Here is a 21879-nt window from a genome sequence, read left to right as displayed (position 1 = left end):
CTGGTTGGAGAAGTCTTCATGTTGAATGCTGTCAACAAGCAGCCTTTCAGATCAACATGATTGTGTTCTGATCATTTAAGTTGGATTATTATTCTGTTCCAGCTGCTGGAGGAGAACATCATCAGTTTTATGAAGAACGAGCTGAAGAAGATCCAGAAGGTTCTGAGTCCAGATTACCCAGAATGCTTAGACAGTCAGAGGGAGGATGAGGAGGTGTTGGAGGGTGAGGATGAAGAGCAGAGGAGGAGCAGCAGAGATTTATTTGTGAAGATCACAGTGAACTTCCTGAGGAGAATGAAGCAGGAGGAGCTGGCTGACTGTCTGCAGAGCAGTAAGAGGATTTAACAGCTTTAACTTGATGGAAAGAGGAAATGGAGGAAACATGGGAGAAGTTTATATTTCTAGACTCTGATGTTAATATGAGGAAAACATCTGAATCACATCTATGAATTCTTCTGGACTGAAAACAGTCACATGTGAATGTTATTAAAATGAATGAGTTCACTGATTCATTACATTTCTTGTTCATTCAGGAACTCCTGCTGCAGAGTGTGGACGTAAAGTTAAATCTACTCTGAAGGAGAAGTTCCAGTGTGTGTTTGAGGGGATTGCTAAAGCAGGAAACTCAACCCTTCTGAATGAGATCTACACAGAGCTCTACATCACAGAGGGAGGGACTGCAGAGGTCAATGATGAACATGAGGTCAGACAGATTGAAACAGCATCCAGGAAACCAGACAGACCAGAAACAAGCATCAGACAAGAAGACCTCTTTAAAGCCTCACCTGGAAGACATGGACCAATCAGGAGAGTGATGACAAAGGGAGTGGCTGGCATTGGGAAAACAGTCTTAACACAGAAGTTCACTCTGGACTGGGCTGAAGACAAAGCCAACCAGGACATCCTCTTCATATTTCCATTGACTTTCAGAGAGCTGAATGTGTTGAAAGAGAGAAAGTTCAGCTTGGTGGAACTTGTTCATCACTTCTTTACTGAAACCAAAGAAGCAGGAATCTGCAGCTTTGAAGAGTTCCAGGTTGTGTTCATCTTTGACGGTCTGGATGAGTGTCGACTTCCTCTGGACTTCCACAACACTGAGATCCTGACTGATGTTACAGAGTCCACCTCAGTGGATGTGCTGCTGACAAACCTCATCAGGGGGAACCTGCTTCCCTCTGCTCGCCTCTGGATAACCACACGACCTGCAGCAGCCAATCAGATCCCTCCTGAGTGTGTTGACATGGTGACAGAGGTCAGAGGGTTCACTGACCCCCAGAAGGAGGAGTACTTCAGGAAGAGATTCAGAGATGAGGAGCAGGCCAGCAGGATCATCTCCCACATCAAGACATCACGAAGCCTCCACATCATGTGTCACATCCCAGTCTTCTGCTGGATCACTGCTACAGTTCTGGAGGATGTGTTGGAAACCAGAGAGGGAGGAGAGCTGCCCAAGACCCTGACTGAGATGTACATCCACTTCCTGGTGGTTCAGACCAAAGTGAAGAAGGTCAAGTATGATGGAGGAGCTGAGACAGATCCACACTGGGATAAAAAGAGCAGGAAGATGATTGAGTCTCTGGGAAAACTGGCTTTTGATCAGCTGCAGAAAGGAAACCTGATCTTCTATGAATCAGACCTGACAGAGTGTGGCATCGATATCAGAGCAGCCTCAGTGTACTCAGGAGTGTTCACACAGATCTTTAAAGAGGAGAGAGGACTGTACCAGGACAAGGTGTTCTGCTTCGTCCATCTGAGCGTTCAGGAGTTTCTGGCTGCTCTTCATGTCCATCTGACCTTCATCAACTCTGATGTCAACCTGATGGAAGAACAACAAACTACTGAACTAACACGTCTCCATCAGAGTGCTGTGGACAAGGCCTTACAGAGTCCAAATGGACACCTGGACTTGTTCCTCCGCTTCCTCCTGGGTCTTTCACTGCAGACCAATCAGACTCTCCTACGAGGCCTGCTGACACAGACAGGAAGTAGCTCACAGACCAATCAGAAAACAGTCCAGTACATCAAGGAGAAGTTCGGTGAGAATCTGTCTGCAGAGAGAAGCATCAATCTGTTCCACTGTCTGAATGAACTGAATGATGGTTCTCTAGTGGATGAGATCCAGTGGTACCTGAGATCAGGAAGACTCTCCACAGATAAACTGTCTCCTGCTCAGTGGTCAGCTCTGGTCTTCATGTTACTGTCATCAGAAGAAGATCTGGACGTGTTTGACCTGAAGAAATACTCTGCTTCAGAGGAGGCTCTTCTGAGGCTGCTGCCAGTGGTCAAAGCCTCCAACAAAGCTCTGTAGGTGGATTTAGGAACTATTTGAAACATGATTCATTTAGTAAATGACAAATAAAACATTTGATGTTGATTCTTCTTCAGGCTGAGCAGTTGTAACCTCTCAGAGAGAAGCTGTGAAGCTCTGTCCTCAGTTCTCAGCTCCCAGTCCTCCAGTCTGAGAGAGCTGGACCTGAGTAACAACAACCTGCAGGATTCAGGAGTGAAGCTGCTGTCTGCTGGACTGGAGAGTCCTCACTGTAAACTGGAAACTCTCAGGTCAGGATACAGCTGGTTGTTGATCAGTTAAATCCTGATTTAGGTTCTTGTTGGTGCAGAAGTTCAACATCTGGAGGATTTTCCTTCTTCTTCTTGAGTTTCTGATATTTTTCTGTCTCCAGTCTGTCAGGTTGTCTGATCACAGAGAAAGGCTGTTCTTCTCTGGCCTCAGCTCTGAGCTCCAACCCCTCCCATCTGAGAGAGCTGGACCTGAGCTACAACCATCCAGGAGACAAGGGAGTGAAGCTGCTGTCTGCTGGACTGAAGGATCCACTCTGGAGACTGGACACTCTCAGGTATGGACAGACAACAGGAGCTTGTCCAATATCTAAATTCTTTGGAGTCACAGTAAACCTCAGAGGATGAACCCTCCTCTATCAGCTGGTTTACAGTTTTAGGTTTTAGTGAAATATATCAACAACTGTTGATGGATGGATTGTTGGTGTAAAGTGTAGAGAGAATAATCTTCTGTGACTGTGATTATTCAGAGAATTTGAATATGTCCAAGACTTTGGATTCAACTTTTGTTTCTTTTAAAACACACTTTCAACTTAAGTATTCTACATTTAAGGCAGAAAGAATGAGCAGATTTATAAACAGTGATAAAATGACATGTTACAAATAACCTGCTGCTGAAATCCTTTATTGGTTCCTTTATGCTCTGGTAACCTCAAAGATTTATCTAAGGGTTAACTTTCAAATACAGTCTTTATGATATGGACTAAGCACTTTACATCATTAGAGCCTCTATCTGGAATATGTAAATGAACACAATCAACTGAATGTGGAGGTTAGACTGATCTGTGAACAGTCTGAAAACTGTTTAGTAGTTGATGTGTGAATGTTGGTCAAACTGTTGATGTCAGACAGTGAAACATCAGAGACAGTCTATACTGATGAGTTTCAGTCTGTTTCTGTGTCTCACTGATAAACTGATGAACTCTGCTTCATGTTGAACAGCAGTTAGGACTCATGTTGGATAGAAAATCATTCTGACTGTGTTTCTTCCTCCAGGATGGACCATGGTGGAGAGCAGTGGTTAAAACCTGGTCTGAGGAAGTGTAAGTTTGACTAATGATGATAAAACATCAAAGTGTCAGTTTGTGCTGGACTTCTGGTTATGGCGCTGCGCTCGGTGGAAGCGTGACAGAGCTCTCCCGTGTAAAGTTTGGAGAATAACAGTCGGGTAGTCATAAGAAATTGTGTACAGCTTTAGTGAACAGCCACTTCGGTGTCTGAAACCGCATTAACAACTAAAATGTTGCCGAAGCCTCCTAAACCTTCAAAGACGACAAGATCAGATGCCTCCTCTAGCCCGGTGCAGCTAGCAAGCTCCGGATCTAGTAACGACAACTTGGACACAGCTTGCCCTAATCAGATTCTCAATGCCATTCAAACAATGAAAGAAGATTTGGTATCTAGATTTGATGCTCTACTTGGCGCTATTCAGGGGATACAAGGTGAACTGAAGGAAGTGTCAGGGCGCGTGACTGAAGCCCAGGAGAGAATTAGCACCAATCAAGACGACATTGACTCTCTGAAAGCACAGTTTGATACAATGAAAACCACCATGGAAGAGCTGGTGCACAAAGTGGATGATTTAGAAAACTGAGTTTGTGGTTGGAATCTTAGAATGGTTGGCCTCCCTGAGGAGAAAGAGGGGGCTAACACGTGTGCTTTTCTTGAAACAATGATCCCTGAAGTGCTTGGTGAACACAACTGTCCTGGGCCCATATCCATTGAAAGGGCGCATGGAATAGGCAGAGTGAGAGAGACCGAGGACCGGTCTCCTGTGTGTCTGAGAGTGGTAGTAATGAAGTTTCTGAACTACGCTGATAAACTGTGGGTCATGAAAGCTGCCAGGAGTGAGGGCCAGATATTCTACCATAACCAAAGGATTATGGTTTTTCCCAACGTCTCCTCTGACTAGGGTTACCAACTCCCTGAAAAATAAATAAGGGACACCTCATTGGCAGGGCCGACCGACCCGACTGCCTTCACCCTTCCTGGTGTGGTGAAATTTTTTAGCCCTTATTTGTGTCTGAAACGATTTTTTAACTATTTGACTCAAACCTGAATTGAATTAGATTCATATTTTTGAGTGATATGAACACATGGAAAACAAATTATTATTCAACAATTTAGTTTTAATACAACAAAATGAACATAAACCTGTCCTGTTTAACTTCAAACTGTATAAATGACTATAAAACAATAGAAAGCAGAACATTCCTCTTGTAATAGTGCAATAAGAAAAGTGAAAACAGAAAGTGTGAGGAGAAGTTGTTGCTTTGTTGTCTTCTGGTATCTTCTTCTCAAGCAACAGTACCTCGACCAATGAGATGAGAGGGATTCCTGCTGTCAGCTGATTGGTCACAGAGCAGGAGACGGCCTGGGAATAAGTTTACGAGACAAGGCTGTCTTTTGTCTCCATTGTTGTTTACCCTAGCTATTGAGCCACTGGCTATGGCTATTGGTAAGAAAACCAGGTTGGTAGGCATTAGGATTGGAGACATAGAACATCGTATAGCTTTGTAGACTTAGACTTAGACTTAGATAGACTCAGATAAACTTTATTCATCCACAAGGGAAATTGTTTAAGATAAGATACGATAAGATAAGACATGTTTATTAATCCCCCATATGGGAAATTTCCTTGTCACAGCAGCTTAGTTGTACGTAAAAAAAACACTCTTAAGAACCACAGATAAAAGAAGATTAAATAAAATAAAAATAAGTAAAATAAAATCTAGTAAAATAAAATAAAAATAGTATAAGCAAAAATGTTCAAATAGCATATTAGCATATGGACAAATGTACAAGAAATGGAGCTAGATGAATATATATTATATATACAGGGTAAGGTGTAAGGTGCAATAGTGTCCATTAACATTAATAACATGGAGTTATCTGTTACAGAAAGGTGAGTTGTTGTCCAGCTGGACAGAGAATGGTATGAATGACGTCCTGTAGCGTTCAGTGTGGGAGCGGAGCTGGATCAGTCTGTTGGAGAATGAGCTCCGCTGTTCCTCTATTGTCTGGTGTAGTGGATGTGATGGATTGTCCATGATGGAGAGCAGTTTGTCCAGTGTCCTCCTGTCCCTCACTGAGACATACGTCTCCAACTACCTGACAGGTTATAAGGTTAGTCTTTCCCAAGGACGTTATACCTGGCGTCACAACCAGGTACTGAAATGTTTAGCAGCTGCAATAGAGGAAAAACGGGTGAATGTAAATTCCATGGCCGTTAACAGAGAGAATAGATGTATTAAGTTTGTACGGGAGGGAGAAAAGGCTAGACCAGCAGGCATCAGGCATAACACGGGACAGCTAAGAGTAGGAGGAGCCTGGCAGATGAGAGCGGATTTAAATGGACACCTGGTTATTCCAGCTGAGATAGTTAGCACCCGACTACGGCCAGATCTGCTGTTGTGGTCTGAGCCAGAGAAAGTAGTTTATTTCATAGAGCTGACTGTCCCGTGGGAAGATAGAGTTGAGGAGGCTAATGAGCGAAAAAGAGCTAAGTATGCAGAGTTAGCAGCAGATGCAGAGCAGAATGGATGGAAGGTTTATCTCCGCCTGGTAGAAGCGGGCTGCCGTGGATTTGTGGCAAAGTCGGTGATTGCTCTGCTGAGTGAGCTGGGCATACGGGGAAGGAGCCAGAGGACTGCGGTTAGCAACATGTCCCGGGCAGCAGAGAGAGCGAGCGATTGGTTATGGGTACGCAGGAAGCATGCTAGCTGGGGAGCTAGCTAAGGTAAGGATGGCCGCATGTAGGCCACGGTAGATGTGTTTGTTACGCGATTTGTTTGTTTGTTACGTGTTTCAACCTGCATTAACGGGGTGAATCATGGTAGATTTGTTTGTTTGGCTTGTGGTTATTAGTTGCTATATTAGTTGTTGATAATCACTGAATGGTGAGATAAACGGGGTTGTACAGTGGCAGCGTGGAGGGGGGTGACTCCAGGACACTGGAAGTCACTGTTAAGCCTTCTCGAGGTGTCGTGGGCCTAACTTAACCAAACATGGGTGAAGGGAGGTGCCCACTTGAAAACCCCAATGACATGCTGCATACTGCTGTTGACTAGGCCAGGTATCTGATGTCTTCATGTTGGTTGGTAGTGATATTTCTTTGTTTGTGGAACCAACATTAAAATATGATATTAACAGGAATAAATAATTCCTATAAATAAAACAATAGTTAAATGAGTTAAAATATTTTCATTGAATTCATCAAGGTCTAAAATGTTAAACAACAGTGATTTAATGCAGACAATTAAAAGTCTGTATTTCCAGTTAGTGCCTCTTTCAGACACTAGGGGCAGCACTGAAGTGATGCTGCACAGAAAAGACGTAGAAGAAGAAAGCAGAGAAGACAAACGGACATTAGCGAGTAAATATTTGATAAAAAGTTGATCTAGGACCTGTAAAACAACACCTAACTGGTCGGGAATTGATGAAGAGCATATTAAAAATAAACCACAGCGGTTTTGGTGAGTTTTACCTCATTTTATTGTGCTTTTGTTTCCGTTTTGAGCGCTAGCGGAGAGCTAAAGTTAATGAACATAAACTGTTAGCTAGTTAATATTATCCGGTTTGTTAAGGAATTATTGTTGTGAATGTAACCAGAGAGTGAATGTATATTGTGTCAGAGGAAAAGTGTTGAATTATTTAGTGTCAAAGACGGAGCTGTAAGTTCAAAGGCACCGCTCCGCCGCCATTTTGTGCCTGAAAGAATGACGTAGCGGTAACTAGGGCTGCAACAACGAATCGTTAAAATCGATAAAATTCGATTATTAAAAGAGTTGGCAACGAATTTCATTATCGATTCGTTGTGTCGCACCATTATTATGCCACGGAGATGTTTGTTGTATAAAAAAAAAAAAGTTGAGTTGAGCGGAGCGGACGTAGAGGAAAGACCATCGGAGAGACCCTAACGTTGTTCTGAAACATGGCGGAGGTGGAGAAATCAGTACAACCAAGTCATCCACGCATGCGCGCAGATAGCACTGAGGGGGGGGGTTCATAGTGACCCCCCTCCATTCAGGGGCGTCGCATCCGTGGTGGATGTGGGTGTTTTCCCGGTGAGAGGGTTCAAACCCAAACCTTTTCTACAGTTTCTGAGCAGTTCCGCTCAAACGCCTCACTACAGTCGCTCAGTTTCTCAGGCCGCTCTGTGTCTGCGCTCGCTGCCGCTGACTCCTCCCCCTCCCTCCCGTTGCTGCTTCAAACTGACACCGGCTGATGATTGGCTGTTCTCGTCTTAAGTCCCGCCTCTCTTGCTGTATTAGATTTATCGTTCAGCTCGTGCCGAGGAGGCGGGAACTAGCTAGGTTCATAGTTGATACCGTCACCGCCCACCCAGCTGTTGGTCCTTTTCTGAGAGATGGCGTGATTTGATGTGTAATACCCGCAGTGGCGGGAGGGGGAGCTCTGAGCCCCATTGTTAGTGAAACCGCGGGAGAATAAGACATTTACATCTGCACTTTCCAGGTACTGTGAATGAGTATTTATGCTTTAGAGGTTTTTAAATAAGCTTGACATGTGTTCATGTTTTGTTGATATGTCTAGTATTTAGGGTATTATATTTCTCTTTTTAGACTAATGCTAATTACTAACTGGGATATACACGGGTTTCCTGTTTACAAACATCACTGTATATGTACGGCTATAATTATCATGTTAGGCGGGTAATGTAAAACGTAGCCAATTTTAACAGCGGCATCAATCGGACAGCCCGATTTTACTTTTAAATTAAAGTTAAGACCCCTTCGTTTTTCTTTAGTCACAGAGCTTTCCTGGCTGGATCACATATCTGGAACATTTAGCTGAATTTACCTTTTTGGAGATTTCGAGCCCTTTGTCATTTGACGTGCAGGCTATGCTAAGATATGTTGACGTGCAGGCTATGCTAAGATATGTTGACCTGCAGGCTATGCTAAGATATGTTGACGTGCAGGCTATGCTAAGATACGTTGACGTGCAGGCTATGCTAAGATATGTTGACGTGCAGGCTATGCTAAGATACGTTGACCTGCAGGCTATGCTAAGATATGTTGACGTGCAGGCTATGCTAAGATACGTTGACCTGCAGGCTATGCTAAGATACGTTGACCTGCAGGCTATGCTAAGATACGTTGACCTACAGGCTATGCTAAGATATGTTGACCTGCAGGCTACGCTAAGATATGTTGACGTGCAGGCTATGCTAAGATATGTTGACGTGCAGGCTATGCTAAGATATGATGACCTGCAGGCTATGCTAAGATATGTTGACCTGCAGGCTATGCTAAGATACGTTGACCTGCAGGCTATGCTAAGATACGTTGACCTGCAGGCTATGCTAAGATACGTTGACCTGCAGGCTATGCTAAGATACGTTGACGTGCAGGCTACGCTAAGATACGTTGACGTGCAGGCTACGCTAAGATATGTTGACGTGCAGGCTACGCTAAGATATGTTGACGTGCAGGCTACGCTAAGATATGTTGACCTGCAGGCTACGCTAAGATATGTTGACCTGCAGGCTACGCTAAGATATGTTGACGTGCAGGCTATGCTAAGATATGTTGACCTGCAGGCTATGCTAAGATATGTTGACCTGCAGGCTACGCTAAGATATGTTGACCTGCAGGCTATGCTAAGATATGTTGACGTGCAGGCTATGCTAAGATACGTTGACCTGCAGGCTATGCTAAGATATGTTGACGTGCAGGCTATGCTAAGATACGTTGACGTGCAGGCTACGCTAAGATACGTTGACGTGCAGGCTACGCTAAGATATGTTGACGTGCAGGCTACGCTAAGATATGTTGACGTGCAGGCTATGCTAAGATATGTTGACGTGCAGGCTATGCTAAGATATGTTGACGTGCAGGCTATGCTAAGATATGTTGACGTGCAGGCTATGCTAAGATATGTTGACGTGCAGGCTACGCTAAGATATGTTGACGTGCAGGCTATGCTAAGATACGTTGACGTGCAGGCTATGCTAAGATATGTTGACCTGCAGGCTACGCTAAGATACGTTGACGTGCAGGCTATGCTAAGATATGTTGACGTGCAGGCTACGCTAAGATATGTTGACGTGCAGGCTACGCTAAGATATGTTGACGTGCAGGCTACGCTAAGATATGTTGACGTGCAGGCTACGCTAAGATACGTTGACGTGCAGGCTACGCTAAGATACGTTGACGTGCAGGCTATGCTAAGATACGTTGACCTGCAGGCTATGCTAAGATATGTTGACCTGCAGGCTATGCTAAGATATGTTGACCTGCAGGCTATGCTAAGATATGTTGACCTGCAGGCTATGCTAAGATACGTTGACCTGCAGGCTATGCTAAGATATGTTGACCTGCAGGCTATGCTAAGATATGTTGACCTGCAGGCTATGCTAAGATATGTTGACCTGCAGGCTATGCTAAGATATGTTGACCTGCAGGCTACGCTAAGATATGTTGACCTGCAGGCTACGCTAAGATACGTTGACCTGCAGGCTACGCTAAGATATGTTGACCTGCAGGCTACGCTAAGATATGTTGACCTGCAGGCTACGCTAAGATATGTTGACCTGCAGGCTATGCTAAGATATGTTGACCTGCAGGCTATGCTAAGATATGTTGACCTGCAGGCTATGCTAAGATATGTTGACGTGCAGGCTATGCTAAGATACGTTGACGTGCAGGCTATGCTAAGATATGTTGACGTGCAGGCTATGCTAAGATACGTTGACCTGCAGGCTATGCTAAGATATGTTGACGTGCAGGCTATGCTAAGATACGTTGACCTGCAGGCTATGCTAAGATACGTTGACCTGCAGGCTATGCTAAGATACGTTGACCTACAGGCTATGCTAAGATATGTTGACCTGCAGGCTACGCTAAGATATGTTGACGTGCAGGCTATGCTAAGATATGTTGACGTGCAGGCTATGCTAAGATATGATGACCTGCAGGCTATGCTAAGATATGTTGACCTGCAGGCTATGCTAAGATATGTTGACGTGCAGGCTATGCTAAGATACGTTGACCTGCAGGCTATGCTAAGATACGTTGACCTGCAGGCTATGCTAAGATACGTTGACGTGCAGGCTACGCTAAGATACGTTGACGTGCAGGCTACGCTAAGATATGTTGACGTGCAGGCTACGCTAAGATATGTTGACGTGCAGGCTACGCTAAGATATGTTGACCTGCAGGCTACGCTAAGATATGTTGACCTGCAGGCTACGCTAAGATATGTTGACGTGCAGGCTATGCTAAGATATGTTGACCTGCAGGCTATGCTAAGATATGTTGACCTGCAGGCTACGCTAAGATATGTTGACCTGCAGGCTATGCTAAGATATGTTGACGTGCAGGCTATGCTAAGATACGTTGACCTGCAGGCTATGCTAAGATATGTTGACGTGCAGGCTATGCTAAGATACGTTGACGTGCAGGCTACGCTAAGATACGTTGACGTGCAGGCTACGCTAAGATATGTTGACGTGCAGGCTACGCTAAGATATGTTGACGTGCAGGCTATGCTAAGATATGTTGACGTGCAGGCTATGCTAAGATATGTTGACGTGCAGGCTATGCTAAGATATGTTGACGTGCAGGCTATGCTAAGATATGTTGACGTGCAGGCTACGCTAAGATATGTTGACGTGCAGGCTATGCTAAGATACGTTGACGTGCAGGCTATGCTAAGATATGTTGACCTGCAGGCTACGCTAAGATACGTTGACGTGCAGGCTATGCTAAGATATGTTGACGTGCAGGCTACGCTAAGATATGTTGACGTGCAGGCTACGCTAAGATATGTTGACGTGCAGGCTACGCTAAGATATGTTGACGTGCAGGCTACGCTAAGATACGTTGACGTGCAGGCTACGCTAAGATACGTTGACGTGCAGGCTATGCTAAGATACGTTGACCTGCAGGCTATGCTAAGATATGTTGACCTGCAGGCTATGCTAAGATATGTTGACCTGCAGGCTATGCTAAGATATGTTGACCTGCAGGCTATGCTAAGATACGTTGACGTGCAGGCTATGCTAAGATATGTTGACCTGCAGGCTATGCTAAGATACGTTGACCTGCAGGCTATGCTAAGATATGTTGACCTGCAGGCTATGCTAAGATATGTTGACCTGCAGGCTATGCTAAGATATGTTGACCTGCAGGCTATGCTAAGATATGTTGACCTGCAGGCTATGCTAAGATATGTTGACCTGCAGGCTACGCTAAGATACGTTGACCTGCAGGCTACGCTAAGATACGTTGACCTGCAGGCTACGCTAAGATATGTTGACCTGCAGGCTACGCTAAGATATGTTGACCTGCAGGCTATGCTAAGATATGTTGACCTGCAGGCTATGCTAAGATATGTTGACCTGCAGGCTGTCTGTCTGTCAGCTCTGTTTCTGAATAAAGGGTTGGAAATTAATGCTTGTTTTGTCCGACTCATCGATTAATGGAACAAATAATGGACAGATGAATGGATGATTAAAATAATGGTTAGCTGCAGCCCTAGCGGTAACGTTGTGATTGAGCCAGTTGGTGAAACCTTGTTGATGTAAAGTTGAGTAGCTCCACTGATTTATTTTGTCGGTCCATCTGGGTTAAAAGTGTCTTGTGCAACATTAGTGAGTTTGTGTTTGTACTGGACTGTGTTGTGTGTGTCTTGATGTTAGGGGCTTAGTCTCTGGAGCAGGGAGAGAGGGGAGAGTGTTCAGAGTTGTGATAGCTTGGGGAACGAAGCTGTCGCTGAGTCTGAGTGTTCTGGCCAAGATGCTCTGGAAGCATTTAGCAGCAGGCAGGAGGGAGAAAAGGCAGTGGAGGGGGAGGGATAGGTTGGCCTAGGATGCTGGAAGCTTTCCTGATACACCTCCACTTGTAGATGTCCTGAAGGGCAGAACGTGATACTGGGCTGTACGCACCACTCTCTGCCTTGTCTTTACATCAAGAACTGCACCGTTTCCAAACCAGATGATTGCAGTGATGCTGCTCAACAGAATCCTCTCAATGGTACCTTGGTAGAAGATTGTTTACAAGTGTGGAGGGCCACTTGCTCTTCTTAGCGTCCTCAGGAAGCAGAGGCGTGGCTGAGGCCTCTGACTTCAACATCAGACTAACCTGCTATTTCCTGGGGTTGTGTCCTCTCAGTTTGAAGTGGAATGAGTCTGTGGAAACAGGCAGTTTCCTTTTATTGGTGTTTCAAGATCATGTAGACAGGAGCAGAATATTAATGTAAATATGAGTATGTGTCAAATGAATCAATAATATTCAAATCAAATCTAACATTTAAAGAAAACTGTCTGTTTCCACAGACTGATTCCACTTCACCCTGATAGTAGACACTCTCAGGATGTCACCCAGGAAATACCAGGATATTCTGATTTGGATTTTCAAAATAAAGGCACCTTAAATGGATCTATATTTAATATTATACCACCATCAAAAGCACCTTCCTGTTTTTCAATAAGAAGTAATATTGTTTAATTTACATGAAGAACAGCTGCAAGAATGATTTGCAAAACTAAATAAATAAACTCCAATAGTAATAATAACTAGAAACTTCCTGTGGAAACTGACTGTGCCGATGATGCTGCCGTCCAGTTTAAAGTGTGCGTGGTGATGACTGTGACAAACTCCCGCTAGCCTCAGGTGTTGGGCCGCTTAGCCCCGCGGGTTAGCTCGCTAACATACCGGAGCTATGCTGGAAGGCTAGCTGAAGGCTAATTCATTGGTCGGCTAATAGTTAACTTCTATTAACAGTTCATCTATGTTGGACACAAACACTTCACATATAAATAATTCTAGAAACTCACTGACCTGATAAAGTGAAGGAAACACAGATGTTCTGTTAGGAGTTGAGGGGTCATAATGTTTTGGCGCTCTGTAATGGGTTGAGGGGTCATAATGTTTTGGCGCTCTGTAATGAGTTGAGGGGTCATAATGTTTTGGCGCTCTGTAATGGGTGGAGGGGTCCTAATGTTTTGGCGCTCTGTAATGGGTGGAGGGGTCATAATGTTTTGGCGCTCTGTAATGGGTTGAGGGGTCATAATGTTGTGGCGCTCTGTAATGGGTCGAGGGGTCCTAATGTTTTGGCGCTCTGTAATGGGTGGAGGGGTCCTAATGTTTTGGCGCTCTGTAATGGGTGGAGGGGTCATAATGTTTTGGCGCTCTGTGATGGGTGGAGGGGTCCTAATGTTTTGGCGCTCTGTAACGGGTCGAGGGGTCCTAATGTTTTGGCGCTCTGTAACGGGTGGAGGGGTCCTAATGTTTTGGCGCTCTGTAACGGGTTGAGGGGTCATAATGTTTTGGCGCTCTGTAATGGGTGGAGGGGTCATAATGTTTTGGCGCTCTGTAACGGGTGGAGGGGTCCTAATGTTTTGGCGCTCTGTAATGGGTGGAGGGGTCATAATGTTTTGGCGCTCTGTAATGGGTGGAGGGGTCATAATGTTTTGGCGCTCTGTAATGGGTGGAGGGGTCATAATGTTTTGGCGCTCTGTAACGGGTGGAGGGGTCATAATGTTTTGGCTCTCTGTAACGGGTGGAGGGGTCATAATGTTTTGGCGCTCTGTAACGGGTGGAGGGGTCCTAATGTTTTGGCGCTCTGTAATGGGTCGAGGGGTCATAATGTTTTGGCGCTCTGTAATGGGTGGAGGGGTCATAATGTTTTGGCGCTCTGTAATGGGTGGAGGGGTCATAATGTTTTGGCGCTCTGTAATGGGTGGAGGGGTCATAATGTTTTGGCGCTCTGTAATGGGTGGAGGGGTCATAATGTTTTGGCGCTCTGTAATGGGTGGAGGGGTCATAATGTTTTGGCTCCTCTTCTGCTGCCTGTGTCAGCTCGTTAGGGTCCGGTTGTCATGGCTACCAGGGCCAGCTGCTGCTGAAGTCTCCTTCTGCCTCTCACCTCTGACTGATCAGTGAGGAAAGAAAGAAGAAATCCATCAGATGTGTCAGATGATAAACTGCAGCTGTGTTGTGTCTTTTTCTCTCCATCAGATTTCTGTCAACTTGAAGTGGACACAAACTCAGTCAACACAAACCTCAAACTGTCTGACAACAACAGGAAGGTGACACATGTGGAGGAGGAGCAGCCATATCCTGATCATCCAGACAGATTTAACTGTTATCAGCTGCTGTGTAGAAATGTTCTGACTGGTCGCTGTTACTGGGAGGTTGAGAGGAGAGGAGATGTTGATATATCAGTGAGTTACAGAGGAATCAGAAGGAAAGGAGGCATGAAGGACATCTGGTTTGGAGGGAATGATCAGTCCTGGAGTCTGATCTGCTCTGATCGTCATGGTTACTCTGTCCGTCACAATAACAGACCAACATCCATCTCCTCCTCCTCTGTCTCTAACAGAGTATCAGTGTATGTGGACTGTCCTGCTGGAACTCTGTCCTTCTACAGAGTCTCCTCTGACAAACTGATCCACCTCTACACCTTCAACACCACATTCACTCAACCTCTCTGTCCTGGATTTGGATTCTGGTCATCACCTGTTTCCTCAGTGTCTCTGTGTTCTCTGGAGGAAGGAGAGTCTTTGAAGTGACAGCAGCTTCAACTCTGAGGTTTAAATGTTGATGGTGGATGATGTTTCTCTTTGGTTTACAGTTGAATCACTGATTGTGATTTGATGTCAGAATATGTTTGGTCTTAGAAGTAGTGAAATGATCTCCTAACCACTGAACTCCTGGAAGAACTGGACTGACTTTGATGATCACTTCTATCTGGATAATCCTGGACACATGAAGATCAAACTGAGAGGTCTCATGTCTGAAACTGGTTATTGTGAATTCAGCTCTACACGTATCCTGAAGTACAAACAGTATTACTCTATATTTTCCATTTGCTGAAGTAGAAGTTTTCCTATTAAAATCTTATTCTACTCTGTGACCACACTGCTATCTAATCAGCCTTGATGATTTTACCTTGTGGAACTGTATTAATGTATTTCTCCATAATCACTGATGTTTAATGTTTTTCCTGAATAATTCCCTTTGTGCCTCAAAGGCTGGTTTCCTCTTCCAGAATAAATCCCAGAAACTCAGGTAATACAGCATTGTGTCACTTTTGCTCTGCCTCTACTGTTTCTGTATTTTCATTTTTATTCAGCCAGTTTTTTCCTATTTTTGTAATCACATACGTTTATGTCAGAAATACATTCTACCACTAAGTAAGATCAAGGAGTCAAGTTTTCATTAGTGTCAAACACAGCAGTACCAGACCTACAAGAGGTCTCCTTCCACATCTGCCTGCTTCTGAAGCACACCTACTCTGTCTTGGAGGGACAGCGTTGATCAGCAGATCCAGACCCTTGTTGGACCTGAGCCTGGTACCTGCAGAGTTCTGGCTGGACTCACTGGAAGGTCCCATACGTTGGCTAACCTTTAACGCTGGTTGCTATGGTGAGAGGTGATGCTGGGTAACAAACAGAAGAAACATGTTCACTACAGAAAGAGATGATTAGTTTCCTAAAGTGTTTTTTTTTCTTTGTCTAAGTCATGTGACCTAACAAGTGTGTAAAAATAAAATCTCTTCATTTATCACCAGATGGTGTTGTTCATTCAGTCAAGGCTGAAGACTGAGGTCAATGCATCTACAGTTTACTACTTCTGATAATGACATTGATTAAACTCATTAATTCTATCAGTCTAATGTCAGAGGCAAACCTGAGAGCAGTCTAACCAGTTCAGTTTTCAGTCCCTAAAGTATAGTTCCACTGCTCTGCCTCTGAGACATTCTGTCTTGGTCGTCACAAACTTCAAAAAGATAAAGTCTTCTCTTACAATCACATATATTTTTGTTCCAAACATCTTCATAAAACCTTCTCAACACAGAGAAGAACATCCTGAAGGCACAGCTTTATATGAAAGTTAAAAAGTTTGACACTAACTAAACACCAGTTAAGAGTTTGACTTCAGTCATCAAGATAACTTCACTGACAGCTGAGTCATCAGTCAGAAACACACAGTTTAAATGCTGCTGCTGGTTGAAAGCTACATTTAGTTCCTGATAGAGAGATGGTCTGAATCCAGTCCAAACCAGCCTAGAGACAGACATCGAGGACAAAATATTATAGTGCTAGAGAGGGAACTATTCCCTCTTACACTCAATTAGCTGCATTTTAATTAAAACCAAAACTCTTCACTTCAGTAACTTCAGCCTTTTTTAACAGACTCAACGGTGCTTTCAAGCACAAACGCGAGATAAAAAAGTCCAACTACTGAGAAGTAGTTGTCAAAAAGTCTCACAATATGTAGCTTTAGCTGAGTGAATATACTCACTGAATATATAACAATGTCCTATTAAAAGTATTCAGTCACTTATTCAAATATTATCATGAGGCTGACATGGTCAGCTATCCAGTCTGACCTATGTTGCTGAACTCACCAGTGTGTTGTTAGTTTCTTAAAGTGAACCAAACTGTTGACTGCACTGAGAGCTACATTGCAGAAATGTAAAAGTGACACTTGATAACAACTCCACAACTTTAACCTGCTTAAATGTTGAAGAAATAATGAAGGAACATCCCACACCTGCCCATGAAACTGCTCCTGAGTCGACTTAGACTTAGACTTTATTCTTATCCACAAGGGAAATTGCTTGGTCACAGGAGCTCAGTTACACATAAAAAGAGTTGAAGAAAATGAGTCCAAATGAAAGTAGGACCCAGTGTCCATGTAATCTTTATGTAGTTAAAATGAGCCTTTATTATATTGTGAGAAGGTTTCAGCTGCAGAGACTCAACTCTGATCATATTTAGTAATACACAGGACAAGATGTTACAATCCCTTGTGCCAAAATCCCAGGCAAAACACATTTAGAGGCCCTGTTGGACTAAGAGGCCCTACCAAGCCTACAGTCATGTGATATGACAAATAACCTATATTCTACATAGACTAAATAGAAGCTGCTGGCTTGTAAGCCCGTTGAGCAGCAGAGGATACTTCAAACTAGAGCCCGACCGATAAAGGATTTTGAAGGCCGATACCGATACAAATATTTGTTGGTTTTAAAAACCGATATATCGGCCGATATTTTTTTTTTCAGAAACGCGCAACAAAACATTAACTGATTTCCCTAACATTAGTTATTTGTAGTTATTTATGAGTTTTAACTAAAATAATATGATAATGCATCCCTTTACCTGCACTTTTTAAATTCTTTCCATCAAGCTACATCAAACCATTTTCAATCATCAGTTGCTGCCTGCCTTCTAAAACCTACTATTTAGGATCTAAATCCATTATGTGACTCATTAATGCTGCGGCTGAACGACAGTCTGCAACGCACACTTTGCGTCATTGGATTTCACACACGTGTAAAAGAAAAGCTAACTTTTATGTACAAGCTGCGTTTGATACTTTTTCTCTATGTCTAAATGTTCACTCCTCGCAAGTCTAACTTACATTTTACAATGCAGGGATTGTAACTAGAGATATGCTAGTTATAAATACAGTAATCATTACAGTACTTTATTTAGGCAGAATAAGTTCGTTGTGGTTTCCAAGCTCATTAATGTTAACGTTAGCGGTCTTCCACTGATAGTGGCATTAGCTAGCTTTGTGGTTAGCTAGTCTATGATGAGCCATAATTTAGCAATGGATAACGTCATGCTGCAAATTGTAAAACATACATTTTCAATATAACAGGCCAAGGAGAGATGATACGTCTCATTGCTATAACTGTCACGCTATTAAAGAAATACTTCAGTCACATTGTCAAAAGTTAAAAGGACAGTCAGTCAACTACACTGTAACAACGTAACGTAATTAGCTAATTCCGCTTCACTCTCGGCTTATTTAACAGCAGCAAAACTGGACATGATAGTCACGAATTTTGTCATGCTTATTTGAGTTAAGAGAACTGATGGGGATGTTCTTTTAATTGTTATTCAATCAATGTATGTCTCGTGACCAACTCACCATGAACACACTTCACCGATAATCTTACTCGCGGATAACTGGTTCTCTCTGCCCGACTCTGGCTGGAGTGTTGCCAACAGGGACGGTGTAGAGTGCCCTCTGGTGGACAAACTAAACTATACAACGCCAACATTCAAGACATGGTTGAAGGGTGTTTCGTTTTTATTTTATTTTTGAAATATTCATTTATAAATGCCGATACCGATAGTTTTGAAAATGCCTAATATCGGCCGATAATATCGGCCGGCCGATATATCGCTCGGGCTCTACTTCAAACATTGTAAAACATAACCTAACTAAACGCTGCTGGCTTGTATGGCCCGCTCAGCAGCAAACCATGGCTACCAAGCAACATGAAAACAACAGGAACCTGACCTAAACAACCGCAGTCTGCGGCATGTCATTGGGGTTTTCAAGTGGGCACCTCCTTTCACCGATGTTTCGTTAAGTTAGGCCCACAACACCTCGAGAAGGCTTAATGGTGATTTCCAGCGTCCTGGAGTCACCCCCCTCCACACCGCCACTGCACACCCCTGTCTTCCTCACCAATATATGTCTATTAACAGCTAGTACAGCAACTAACAACCACGAGCCAAACAACCAAATCTACCATAATTCGCCCCGTTTCTGCGGGCTGAACACGTAACAAACAAATCCGGTTGATGCGGGCTGTAAAACGTAACAAACAAAACTACCGTGAATCGCCCATTAATGCAGGCCGAGATACGTAACAAGTGAGCAAATCTACCATGATTCGCCCCGTTGATGTGAGCCGAAACACGTAACAAACAAACAATTCACATAGCAAACAAATCAACCGTGGCCTACATGCGGCCATCCTTACCTTTCGCTAGTTCCCCAACTAGCATGCTTTCTTCGAACCCATAACCAATTGCTCGCTCTCTCTGCTGCCCGAGACATGTTACATACCGCAGTCCTCTGGCTTCTTCCTCGTATGCCCAGCTCACTCAGCAGAGCAATCACCGACTTTGCCACAAATCCACGGCAGCCCACTTCTACCAGGCGCACATAAGGCTTCCATCCATTCTGCTCTGCGTCTGCTGCTAACTCTGCATACTTAGCTCTTTTTCGCTCATTAGCCTCCTCAACTCTATCTTCCCATGGGACAGTGAGCTCTATGAAATAGACTACTTTCTCTGGTTCAGACCACAACAGCAGATCTGGCCGTAGTCGGGTGCTAGCTATCTCAGCTGGGATAACCAGCTGTCCATTTAAATCCGCCCTCATCTCCCAGGCTCCTCCTACTCTTAGCTGTCCCGTGTTATGCCTGATGCCTGCTAGTCTAGTCTTTTCTCCCTCCCGTACAAACTTAATGCATCTATTCTCTCTGTTAACGGCCATGGAATTTACAATCACCCGTTTTTCCTCAATTGCAGCTGCTAAACATTTCAGTACCTGATTGTGACGCCAGGTGTAACGTCCTTGGGAGAGACTAACCATACAACCTGTCAGAATATGTCTAAGCGTGCAGACACAAGTGCACAGTGGACAGGCATTATCCTCACCTACCCACTGGTTTAGGTTCTGGGGAGTTGGCAGCACATCATAAGTAGCCCCTAACATAAATCTAATCCTGCTAGCCTCCATGCTCCAAAGCTCTCTCCACTTCAACTTCCTTTTCTCCACACTCTCCCAGTTCACCCACTGACCCTGCTTAGCCTGCGACACTGCCTTTGAGCATCTAACTGCTTCCTCTTGTCTCTGTACCTCTTCCACTATCATCTTTCTCCTTTCTACTGCTGATGCCTTGCTCCACAGAGGTTTCCCTGCACACAGCCCTAGGCCTCCACGCCCTTGCTGTACATTGCCTATAATACCCCTATGTTTAAGAGCTGCCTGTGCTTGCTGCACTGCCTCTTTTGCCTTCCACTTCCTCCCTGTCTTAACAGTGGACGCTACACTCCTAACCACTGGATCCTCTGACTGAGTAAGAGTCGTTTCCAGTCTAACTTTAGCACACTTAAACTCCTCTGTTAGGCTGGTAACTGGGAGCTCCAGTATGCCTTTCCCATAGATTAGATTAGATTAGATTAGATTAGATTCAACTTTATTGTCATTACACATGTACATGTACAGAGCAACGAAATGCAGTTTAGCATCTAACCAGAAGTGCAATAGGCAGTAAGTGCACGTGGCATAAATATTATGGTATATAAGTATGGTACAGGTAAAAAAAAGTTTTTTTACAGCATATGGACAATATTTACAGAACCTATGTACAGGTGAGACCATATATACAGGTTAATGAGCAAGATATACATAACGATTGAGTGAGGTACTATGAACATATTTTACAGATGGATTTGTTTGTTAAGTGTGAGAAGACCATAAACAGGAACTGGCATAACATAATTTACAATAGAGGAAATGGCAGATGATAAATTAGGCGATACAAAAACAGATGACGTGAGCAACTTACAGTGCAAAAATAAATAATAGCAGTGGCTATCTAAGTTACTAGACTAGTGCAATGTTCGGTACATAGTACTGTGCAAACAGACTGTATAAAGAAAGCATGTGCAGAGTAGTCCAATAGTGCAGTGGTGGTGGTGTAAAAGTCTTTGGTCAGTGATTGAATGATGAGTTAGGGGGTGTGAATTGGTGTGTGGGGGTCAGCAGGGGTCAGCGGGGGTTCGAGTTCAGTAAGGTCACAGCTCTGGGGAAAAAGCTATTCCTCAGTCTGCTGGTCCTTGTCCGGAGGCTTCTGAAATGCTGGCCTGAGGGGAGGAGGGAAAATAGTCCATGTGCCGGGTGGGAGGAGTCCTTCAGAATGCTGCGGGCACGATGCAGACAGCGCCTCTTCTGGACGTCCTCAATGGCAGGAAGTGGAGTTCCTGTGATGCGCTGGGCAGTTTTCACTACGCGCTGCAGGTGTTTGCGCTCCGCAGCAGAGCAGCTTCCATACCAGACTGTGACACAGTTGGTTAAGATGCTCTCAATCACGCAGTGGTAGAAGTTCACCAGGATGGCTGAAGACAGATGGTTCTTCTTCAGTGTCCTCAGGAAGAAGAGGCACTGGTGAGCTTTCTTGACCAGGCTGGAGGTGTTGGTAGTCCAGGACAGGTCCTCTGAGATGTGGGTCCCCAGGAAATTGAAGCTGGAGACACGTTCGACAGCCATTCCGTTCATGTGAATGGGGTCATGCGTGCTTCTTCTCTCTTTCCTGAAGTCCACAATGAGCTCCTTAGTCTTGCTGGTGTTAAGGAACAGGTTATTGTCGGCGCACCATGTGGCCAGGTGCTGTACCTCTTCTCTGTAGGCTGTCTCATCGTTGTTGGTGATGAGACCAATCACGGTGGTGTCGTCTGCGAACTTGATGATGGAGTTGGATCCATGCACAGGTCTGCAGTCGTGGGTGAAGAGGGAG

The 21879-nt window shown here is 44.2% G+C and overlaps 1 protein-coding gene across 1 annotated transcript in view; it reads left to right on the top strand.

Moving 5' to 3' along the window:
- The window catches only part of LOC311499746 (protein NLRC3-like), a 115785-nt gene that overhangs the window by 46798 nt on the left and 47108 nt on the right, over positions 1 to 21879 (top strand). The window contains exons 5-6 of the mRNA XM_084560867.1: positions 2386 to 2559; positions 2682 to 2855. Of these exons, the coding sequence (XP_084416993.1) occupies positions 2386 to 2559; positions 2682 to 2855 (348 nt within the window). The remainder of the gene's footprint in view (positions 1 to 2385; positions 2560 to 2681; positions 2856 to 21879) is intronic.

This window comes from Chelon labrosus (assembly GCF_963514085.1).
Source record: "Chelon labrosus genome assembly, chromosome: 14".
Taxonomy (NCBI): domain Eukaryota; kingdom Metazoa; phylum Chordata; class Actinopteri; order Mugiliformes; family Mugilidae; genus Chelon; species Chelon labrosus.
This window is presented reverse-complemented; position numbering and strand designations above follow the sequence as displayed.